The sequence below is a fragment of the Corvus kubaryi genome, unplaced genomic scaffold (genome assembly GCF_017639235.1).
Source record: "Corvus kubaryi isolate FWS band 111438036 unplaced genomic scaffold, C.kubaryi_AGA036_p1.0 78, whole genome shotgun sequence".
NCBI classification, from domain to species: Eukaryota; Metazoa; Chordata; class Aves; order Passeriformes; family Corvidae; genus Corvus; species Corvus kubaryi.
In genome coordinates, this window is record NW_024582065.1 from 1,246,009 (window position 1) to 1,256,788 (window position 10,780).

A 10,780-nucleotide genomic window follows, 5' to 3' on the forward strand; every position below is an offset into this window, starting at 1 on the left:
GGCAGCGGACGGGCGGGCCGGCCGGTGCTGCCGGGCGGGGAGGGCTGTGCTGTGTCGGGCCGTGCTGTGCCTTACCGAGCCGCTCCGGGGCCGTGCCGGGGCCTTACCGAGCCGTGCCGGGGCCTTACCGAGCCGTGCCGTGCAGTCCCGGGCCTTGCTGAGCCGTGCCGTGCGCTCCGGAGCCGTGCCGGAGCCGTGCGGCCGCGCTGACGGGGCTCTCTCTGTGTTCCAGACCAAGTACACGCTGATCGACGAGCAGGACATCCCGCTGGTGGAGAGCTACTCCTTCGAGGTGAGGGCCCCGCTGCCCGCGCTCCCCTCGCGTTATTTTACCGGGTTTTGTGACTCCCTTCCCCGCCCGGGGCTGCCCCGGCCCCGCCGCCGCTCCCCGCGCCCTCCCGGTGCTCGGGCTCCCGCTGGAGCTTCGGCTTTTTGCTTTGCTTGTGCTCTGCTCCAATCAAACCGCTCGTGGAAGTGCTGTGCCTGCAGCTCCCCTGATTGGGGGAAAAAGAACCAGTTTTAAGTTACTGAAGTCCCAACGTGGAGGCTTCCAAACAGGAAAAGTTCTGGGTTTTCTTTTTTTCTTTTTTTTTTTTTTATAATTAGATGAACACTGTTTTAAAACATGTATTTACTAATTTATTATGCAGTTTTTAGTTTTCATACTATATGTATGCTTTTGGAGAGCTGGTAATTTGTCCTCCCGTGGTTTGGCAAACATTAAAAATGTTCACTCTGCACTTACTCTTGGATAAAAAAAACCTGTATTATTGTAACTGATTATGGGACAAAAAAATGCGTCCTTTACTCTTAACATCCACTGGAAGAGGGTAAGTGGGTTCCAGCAAGGCTTTGAAAGTAAAAGAAAATTACTACAAAATTTTCAACAAATAAGGCTTTTTTGGAGGAGGGACCATCACTTGTTACATTCTTGCTGTGCAATGGATGTTTTGGGGCTGTTCTTAGGAATTCTAGGAGTTGTGGCCGTGCTGCTGCCAGAACACTCCCTGTTTGTCCATGCCTCCCCTCTGGCAGCCACTGTGAGTGTCTCTGTCACTGGTGGCAGTAGCACACTGTGACTGTCCCAAATGGATCAAATTCTTGCTGCACTCTGTGAGCTTTGGCACCTGCACAACCTTGTGGAGTGCAGGGAAAAGGCCAGGCCCTCACCCTCAGGAGCACCCCAGTGAGATGGGTGTAGGGGCAGTGCTTAAAGCAAAGCCCTGCTGGCTGCACAGGGACAGAATGTGGATCCTGATGTGAATCCCAGCCCCAGAGCTGGATTCCTGCTGTTCCTTATCCAGGCAGCTCCTCCCTGCCCTTTCCCAGCCGGGCTGGTTGGGTCCCCTTGGGGGTTTGAGACAGCTCAGATGGCACCGAGCTCAAGTGACCCACAGGGACGAGTGTGAAATGTTGGGTCCACCCCCATCCCAGTGGAGCAGGGGCTCTGCTGCCCTGTGTGGGTGATCTCACGGCCTTTCCCTTCCCTCTAGGCTCGGATGGAGGTGGATGCTGATGGGAATGGTGCTAAAATCTTCGCTTACGCCTTCGACAAGAACCGGGGCCGGGGCTCAGGCCGCCTCCTGCACGAGCTGCTCTGGTGGGTACTGGAGGGAGAGAAAAGCTAAGGGTTCACCCAGTTTGCTGCCACCAACTCGTGTGGGGTGATTGCTCTGCTTGTAGTAACTTAAGTCCCCTCAGGAGAGTTGGAAACCCAGCACAGGGTGCCCACAGGGCTTTGGTTTGCAGAGTCCTCACACGGCACAGCCTGTGAAACATTCCGGGCAGGGAAAGCAGTGAGAGGTGAGTGTGATTCATGGAGACCCTGCTTACACCTGAGAAATGCTGCTCAAACTTCAGCTGGGGGGAAAAAGAGGGAAAAATGTCTTCACCATTCAATAGGTGAAGACAAGCCTTTGAAGGTTTGTTGTGGGGTTTTTTGTCCACTGACAATTGGCAGAGCACTGGAGAAAGGAAGCTTCTGATAACTTTAAAGTTTGAGGTGTTTTTTATGGCTTTCTGCAAAACTGCCTGAAGTGATGCTGATGGTTCATCATATCATACCAGCTGCTGCTTCTTATTTTCCATACTGTACAAATCCTTGAAATCCTTCATAGGATTAACATTAAGAATCAGGGGCCAATTTCCTCGTGTGAGAGCAGCTTACCCTCTGAGCTGATCTACTGCTCTTTCTAGATGTTGATGGGTTTATAGAAAAGGTGGGATCTGCTGAAGAAACCTTAGTTCTTTTAAAATCCTTTTTGGAAAAAGTAAGCATATTTTCTATTCAGTTCCATATCCTTGGAAGTCACAGTGCCCAGGATGCCCTTTATCATTCCAGGTTACCTTTTATTCCCCAGAACCAGGCTCTGCACAAGAGGAAGGAGACAGGAAGACTATCAGACCATTATTATTATTTCCAATGTGCTTATTAAATATGGATTTTAACCTGCATCTGTTAATGTTTAATCTTATTGCACATAGAACTTTTGTTGAAATTATGAAATTGGCTGCAGCATGTGGAGCAAATCACTGACAGCTGCTGCTAACTGTGAACCTCAGACAGTCATAATTATTATCTGTAAGTAGCATTAAACAGCAGCTTAAAATGATTCAGGTCAGTTGTTGAAGGCTGTGCAAATGATGACAGCCCAGCTATTTGTTTATGACACAGCCCAGCCACTGCCTCTTCTGGCTTGTTTTACTCAAATTAGGAAGTAATTTGAGCATATTCAGTTAGGAAATTCAAATTGTGTCACTCGAGCATGGGCTGGAGTGAAAAATAAGAGATTGGTGTGTAATGGGGATTTTGGAGAGGCACAGAGGGGGGTGTCAGCTGCCAGGCAAGCAGAGCTGCAGTTCTGGAGTTGCAAAGGCAGATTTTTGGACTAAAAAATATAAAATACCTCTGCTGTTACTGTGAAATCCTTTTGGTCCTGAAGGTGTTTGTGTTGCTGATCTTCAGTTGCAGCCCAAGCACTGCAGGTCCATGGCTGAGTCTCTGGTGACTTTGGCTGCAGGGGCTGTGCAGCTTCTGCCCCAGCTAAACAGAGCAGTTTGGGGGCTGCTCTGAGCACAAACCAGAACTGGAGAGTAGTGGCAGGTCCTTCCCTTGGTGAGGAGGGGCAGTGTTGGGGGTTTGGAGCCTGTGAGAGTCAGGAGAGCTGGGCAGAGCCAGGCAGTGATTGCACTTCCCAGTGCCAGCCTCACTCCTGGGATGAATGAAGACCAAAGAACATGGATTGCTGCAGGTGTAGGTGTGTAATTCAGTTGTTCTCTGCACATGGACCCCCAAAACCATGAAAACCCAGCCGAGTTGTGTGCCTCTGGTTTAAGATACAGTGAGTGGCATGTGGTAGATACAAGTAAAACAGATCTTTGAATTCTTTTTTCTTTATAAGTTAAGCAGGTTGTTTTGTTCATGTCAGGAGGCCCTTGGGATAGAAAGCCTGGAGCTGCAACAGTGACAGGGACCTTCTCCCAGAGTGCTCCTGCTGCCCTGTGCAGAGGGAACTGTGGGATCAAAAGGCAACCAAGAGCTGGAAATTCCCCACATAAGCTGCAAAAATTCTTACAGGAGGAACTTCCTGATGGTTCTTCAGCCTCTCTGGTGCTTGCTGTGATTTCCACATGGAGTTTTGGCTCCCTCAGAGCAGGTTTGGATGTCTCTGCAGAAGTCTCATCTCCTCAGCCCGTTCCCTGTGGAGCAATCCCAGCTCTCTGTGTTCTGCTGGGTGCAGAGATGTTCCCTGGGGAACAGCAGCAGCAGGGGATTAGTCATAAGTATCACCAACTGCATGTTCAAAAAGACATCCAAGACCTGATTTCTGGGGGTTTTTAGGGTTTTTTTTAGAGCACTTACCATCTTGCTGCCTGTAACAGGCTCAGTTCTGGTTCCTGGTGCCTGGAATTGCTGTGTCTGCACTTGTATTCCAGTCCTGGGTTCTGAGCTGCTGAAATACCAAAAGAGCAGAATCCAGATAATTCCCTGAAAAGTCTTGCTGGAAGGGTTTTGCCTGGCATCTTGCAGGAGCTCAGGAGTGCAGGGAGAGGCAGAAGCTCCTTTTGACTGCATTACTGATGTTTCTCTGCTCCTTCTCCAAGGGACAAGGCAGGTTCTCCACAGCCTGTCCTTGCTGCCCAGTTTGGGGTCCCAGTTTGGATGAACTGGGGTGGTCCATGGTTCAGACTGAAGCCTGGGGAGGGGAGTGGGAGGTGCTCATGCATTCAAAGCTTCCTTTGTGATGTGTGCAGAGAAGGGACCACGCTGAATTTGGCATTACCAGTTCTGACACCTCAGTGCAGTGGTGTTCAACACTCACTGCTCACCAGCAAGGCCCAACTTCCACCTTTACTTAGGCTTTTGTCACTTGAGGTCACAGAGAAGCTGCCAGTGATGTAGATCAATGTGGTTTCATACAGGGAGGGAAAGATTGGTGCAGTGTGGGAGGGGATTTGGTCAGAATTTGCTTTTTGGGGTGGTGGGTGCAGATCTGGGCTGTGGAGGAGCAGGGGTAGGTATGTGCCACTCTGCTGTGACTTCCCAGTGGTGGGAGCAATCTCTCATAATCCTCTCTCTTTCCCCAACTCTAGCAGTTTCTAAACTCTCATCCAATCAAATTTAAAAATATTTCTTAACTTAGTCTTGGAATCCCCTTCCTTTCCCCCCCCCGCTCAGTTTGTTCTTGCTCTGAACCTCTGTCTCCTCCTCCCAGATTCCTTGCTCCTATCTGTCCCATCTCTCCAGTTGGCACTTTGTCCTAGGCTCATTCTAAGAACCTTCTCTCCTTCTCTGTCTCCATATCTGACTGCTGTGCACCTTCAGCAGGTCACCAGTTCTGGGCTCCCACTTGGAGCCCTCAGGATTCCTGATTCCCTTTGCCAGACCCTCTGCTGGCCTTCAACAACTGAGAAGTAGCTTTTCCTATAATGGCTTCCCACTGCCAGAGGGCAGGGACAGATGGGATATTGGGAAATCCTTCCCTGGGAGGGTGGGCAGGCCCTGGCACAGGGTGCCCAGAGCAGCTGGGGCTGCCCCTGGATCCCTGGCAGTGCCCAAGGCCAGGCTGGACATTGGGGCTTGGAGCAGCCTGGGACAGTGGGAGGTGTCCCTGCCCATGGCAGGGGATGAGCTGAATGTTAAAGTCCCTTCCAGCCCAAATCAAGCTGGGATTCCAGGCTTCCTCCTTTAGGGCACTTCAGCAGACTCCTTGCCATAGTTTGTTTGTTTTTATGTGTGTAGTTTGGTTTCTTCTTCCCCAAAAGAAGGATTTTATTTGTTTTACCTTCAAAGGGAAGAACTTTTCCCCATTCCATTGGAGGCCCAGCAGACTCCCTGGGAGGAGGCTCCAGGCTCTGTTCTCATGCAGGGTGTCCTTGCAGCTCCTTGTGGGAGCTGGAGCACAGTCTGTGTGTAGGTGCTGCTTGTAGCCCTCTCCAAGGGGATTCTGCTCATTAAATTCTAGGAAGTTTTGGGGCAAGAGTTTTTCTTACCCCCAAGGTGTATAACTTATCCATGTCTGTATGGATTTTGATCAGGAAAACAAAATCCTACATTTTTCATTGTAGATCACAGTGAAATGAGTTTTCTGTTCTGCTGGGTGATGCTGAGCTTTGTAAAGGTTAAAATAAGTGGGAATTTTTAAACTCAGGCAAATACCTCTTGAAAATTAAATAAACTGTTTGAGCTGAAATGTTCAGTAAAGGCTGAGCAGGACTCAGTGTCCAGGCTGGGTTTGGGTGAAGCTGTGGGAAGCTGCTGGAAGATCTCCAGGGAGGAGGTGCTGGGTTACCTCAGTGAGTGCTGTCAGCTCTGCTTGGCCCTTGTGCTCCTGTGCTGGGAAGTTCCTCATGGCAGAGCAAACACAGGGGCACAGCCTTCTGTCCAAGCCTTGCATTTCAGCTGCTGGGATGGGGATTCCCGCAAGAAGTGGTACAGAAACTTGTCAAACATGAGGGTATTCGACAGAGAACTTTATGAAACAGAGAAAGGAGGGGTGAAAAGGGGAAGGGGGAAAATGGAAACTCTTAGAAGGCAGTAGGGGAGATTCCCCCTTCAGCCATCCTGGCTTAGTCCTGCTCTGGGTTTTGGGCAAGTTTCAGGTGCCTCTTGGTCAATTGTGGAGTCATTTCAGACTTTCAGTGTGTTACACACAATTAGAGTCTGAAAAGCATTTGCATACTTGGTGAAACCTCTGTCCTGTGGCTGCCCAGGGAGGTTCCTTCATAAATAACAAGCTCTGTGGCTCCACACCAGTGCCAAACTTGCACAAATGTGTCTGATAGAATTTCCTATGAAAATAATAAGCCAGCATTGGCACCTTTCAAGGAACACTAATTCCAAGGATCTCTAGCAGTAACTGCAGGAATAGACTCTGGAACTAAGCAATATGCTTAAAATTACTCTATACTCTGAGTGCCTTTTCATTCAACTAATGTATAATTGAAATCACCTGCTGGAAAAAGGCACTTTCTCCTGGGACTTGCCCTGTCTGAAGTAGCCACTGGAGTCTGTTGGCAGCCCAGTGCCAGCAGGTCCCAATCACATTGCCTCTGGAATTGGTGTGATCCTTTGTTTTTTAGCTATTCTTGCTCATCACTGACCTTCAGGTTGGTTTTGTCTCCTGCAGGGAGAGGCACCGGGGAGGGATTGCTCCTGGCTTTCAGGTGGTGCATCTGAACTCGGTGACCGTGGACAACCGCCTGGACAATCTGCGCCTCGTCCCGTGGGGGTGGAAGCCCAAGGCTGAGGAAATCTCTAGCAAACAAAGGTATGGCAGCACCTGGCAGGGGGAATGAAGATCTCTTCAAATGTTGTCTCCTTCCTTTAGTGAGTTTTGCCTTGCCAGAGCCTTTTTGATTTGACCTTGGATGCTTTATACATCGCTCTGTCCCGGCATCCTCACCTGGGGCACAGTCTGTGCTCGCCAGCCCTGCTGTGCAGGGACCATCTCACCCTCGGGGCTGTGCCAGGAGGAGCAGGAAGCCTCTGTGCCCTCCCAGCTGAGGGGAGCTTCCCTCAGGGGAAGCTGCACATCTCGCTGCCTTCTGCCTCTCAGACACCGAAATTCCAGTGTGACCTGCGGGAACAGGGAACTGCAAAATGCTCGTGATGGAAGTTGTGGGTTGGGGTTGGACTCACTCAGTGTCAGTCTGGGCTCAGCTTCCAGCACCTCTCACCAGCAGCTTGTGGGAGCTTCCCACGGGCTGGGTTTCACTGATGCTACTCAGCACATCAAACTCTTTGTGCCAGGATGGATCTGGATAATCAGGAATGTGACACAGTGGGAGACCCCAGACTTCACATCACACTCTTCTCCTGAAACACCTGCAGTACCTTTAGGATGGGGATGTTGGGAGCTGCTTAAACTGATTTTGAGAAGTTGTAGTGAATTACAAATGCTCTGTGTGATTTTGGGGGTTCAAGAGCAAGGAACAGACTTCAAGCCAGAAATAAATTTTGACTTGGTGTGAATGATTTTGCACAGAAATAGTTTTGCTTGGTAGAAATGTTTCTTGATTGATACTTTTGAACTTCTGAGTTTTGCACTTGGGCTAAAATAACCCTAAAAATACCCAATATATGAGCAGTATGTGCGGTGTGAGGCTAAATACAATGTTAACCTTATTTATTAATAAATTTGGAATCAGTTTCTCTGTATGATTATTATGAATTGATGTACCAAATTGGTACTTGTTTGTTTTTTTTTTTTCCAGGGAACAAAGTCTGTACTGGCTGGCAATCCAACAGCTTCCTACAGACCCCATAGAAGAGCAGTTTCCTGTCCTGAATGTAACCAGATATTACAACGCTAACGGGGATGTTGTGGAGGAGGAAGAGAACTCCTGCACTTACTATGAATGTCACTACCCTCCCTGCACAATGATTGAAAAACAGGTGGGTTCAGAGAGCTGGGAGTGAGCATGGAGTGCCTTGGGCTAATGGGGTGTCCAGGGATTTATTTGTTATTTAAAATGCAGAGCTTTACGTGAGCCATTCAGTGGCTAAAACCAGTAATTTTCTTCTACTCAGGTTTTCTTTGGCCTGAACCTCCAGACCCTGTGATAATTTTCAGCTGGAGGGAACATGGGTTTGATTGGAGCAGTGGATGTTACTGGGCTGCTGGGAGGAGGGTGATTTCTGCAGAGTGCACAAAAAGCCAGGTGGAAGCTTTCCTCCAGGGAGCAGAGCTGGGATGAGTGAGCAGCTGTGTGAGGCAACAGGAAGCATTGTAAGAGGGTTTGGGCAGTCATGGAATCAAAAAATAACCTGGTTACCATTTCCTGAGCAGAAGGTGAATTGGAGTGGCCTTCATTCAGGGCAGAGCTGGGAGGAAAGGTTCTGCTGGAGGAAGATAAAGCAACATCAGGAGTGAGAGAATGGGCTGTGCCTCTGTCACACAGATGCCTTATCTATAAAGGGCTTGTGAGAGCAGATGCTGAGCGGGCTAAACCCGTTGTGTTCCACTTCCTGCTTTGGGGAAGGGAATGTTTGCAAAAATGATCTTAAATGCCCTGTATTTGAAGCAGAGGGAGCTCTGCCTTTAATTTAGGCCTGTGCCCAAAAGCTCCCTGGATAACAGTAACTTTGGCAGTGGCTGAGCTTGTGCAGCCCTCCTGATACTTTCTGAATTTCAGGTGTTTGTAGTTGAAAACAGAACTTAAGTTGACAAAATGGCAGCACTGTGACAACAAACGTGCAATGCTCCAATATTTTGTCTATTAAGCCCATTTTATAAGAGCAACTGTAAAACCACTGAAATTGCTTCAAACCCCTTTGATTCTCTGATACTCATGGTGGATGTTGTGTTTCATAGAATCCCAGAATCCCAGCCTGGTTTAGGTTGGAAGGGACCTTAAAATTCCTCTCATTCCATGGGCAGGGACACCTTCCACTATCCCAGGCTGCTCCAAGCCCTGTCCAGCCTGGCCTTGGACACTTCCAGTGATCCAGGGGCAGCCCCAGCTGCTCTGGGCACCCTGTGGCAGGGCCTCACAGAGAACAGTTTCTTCCCAATATCCCATCTATCCCTGCCCTCCTTCAGCTTAAGGCTGTTTATCCTTGTCCTGTCACCTGTGTGTGACAGGCGTGCAAGACCCGATCATGGAGCTCCTTGGGAATGCTGTTGGGTTCTCTTGGGAATGCTGTTGGGGTGCCCCTCAGGAGCGATGTTGAGGTTCTCCTGGGCCCTGAGCAGCCCCTCTAATGCCATCTTTTGTCCCCAGTTACGTGAATTCAACATCTGTGGCCGCTGCCAGGTGGCGCGGTACTGCGGCTCGCAGTGCCAGCAGAAGGACTGGCCTGCTCACAAGAAACACTGTCGGGAGAAGAAAAGGACCTTCCAGCAGGAGCTCGGACCAGAACGATGACCGGGTGGCAGAGGCCTCTCAGCAGCAGGATTCCTTCCCAAAGGCATTGGACTCTTGCTTTTGCACAGTATGACAGACTGCTTATCGAAGCCAGAGGCACTGAAGAAAAACCCTGTGATGCTTGAGCAGAACGGCTGACTGGACTAAGCCAGCTCTGACTGGTGCTGTGGAAAGGGATCGGGTCTGCCCTTCCAGTATTATATTCTCAAGCAAAAAGACTACTGTGGAGGCTCCAGGCAGGAAGCTTCTCATTATTTATATGTTAATACATTTGTAAACTCATGTACAGTTTTTGTTAGGAATTCTTGATAGCACTCATTAACTGTAATGTTCAGATGAGAACATGTTGTTGGCCTAAAAGTTTAAAAAAAGCAAAACAAAACAAAAAAAAAAAAGAAAAAAAGTCATGTAGCAAAAGCTTTTCCTCCCATGTGGCAGAAGTGTCTGTGGCAGTGCCAAGGCCGGCGGGGCAGGCTCCGGCATCAGCACTAACTCTGGAGAACTCTGCATGGAAGCTCTATTTAAAAGAAAATACAAACAAAAAAAAGAGCAAACAAAGTAAAGGTTGGAATGAATCCATGTCTGCTCTCTGGCTTTTTCCCCTTCCCTTCCAGCTGCCTTCAGAGCTCAGTCACCCCTGGATGCTGGAAGTGCCTGCAGGGTAGGAGCAGTGCCCCAGGAGCTGGCATGGGCTGTAGGGACCCTCTGGGATCTGTGTCCAGGCACTGCAGCCAGGGCTGCCTCGGAGGGGCTGCTGGAGATGGGCCTTAGAGCAGCCAGGATTTTTAGGAAGCTGGCTCAGCTTTCTGTTCCAAAGCCCTTGTACAGAAGGCAGTGGTAGGGGAGCTCAGGTAGCAGCTGTGTGTGGATGTGGTTGCCCTCGTGGCTTCCCCGTAGCATAGCAAACACTCCAGTCATGTGCAGAGATGTTTAAATATCTAATACTGGGTAATTTGAATTATTTATTCACTTTTTTTAAGAGTTGTCATTAATTCAAGAATTACTTTTTGACTTTTTTTTATGTAGTAACAAAGTAGAATGGGAGGAAGATTTCCCTTGCAGAGCACATGCCTATTTTTCTTTTCATGAATAACCATTTTCTTTTTCATTTTTGCCTTAGAAGTGTAAGGAACATCAGTTGAGTTTCCTGAAGAACTAAATGGATAATTTAGTGCCAGGTGTTAGTCTTGCTTCACAGTAGAAGAATGTGAGCTGCTGAGTGCTTAATGCAGAGCCTTTCTTGGAGTGCTTTGTGAAAATTTTTTTGTAAAAGCCGTTTAGAATTTTGATTTTTCAATCAGGATTCACTTTGCCACTTCATGTTGCAATGTTGGTCTTGCTTGTATTCAATTTGTTAGAAAATTGATCTGCTGTGGACTTCCAATATTATATTCTGTTTCTAATATCTGCA

General features: G+C 48.7%; 1 protein-coding gene across 1 annotated transcript; it reads left to right on the forward strand.

Annotated features, from left to right (window-relative positions):
- Positions 1-186: 186 nt before the first annotated feature.
- On the forward strand, positions 187-10,780 carry ZMYND19 (zinc finger MYND-type containing 19). Its single transcript, XM_042052356.1, has 5 exons — positions 187-292; positions 1,494-1,600; positions 6,630-6,770; positions 7,717-7,897; positions 9,226-10,780. Exons 2-5 carry the CDS (start codon positions 1,500-1,502, stop codon positions 9,367-9,369), a joined length of 567 nt encoding a protein of 188 aa, XP_041908290.1. The 5' UTR covers positions 187-292; positions 1,494-1,499; the 3' UTR covers positions 9,370-10,780.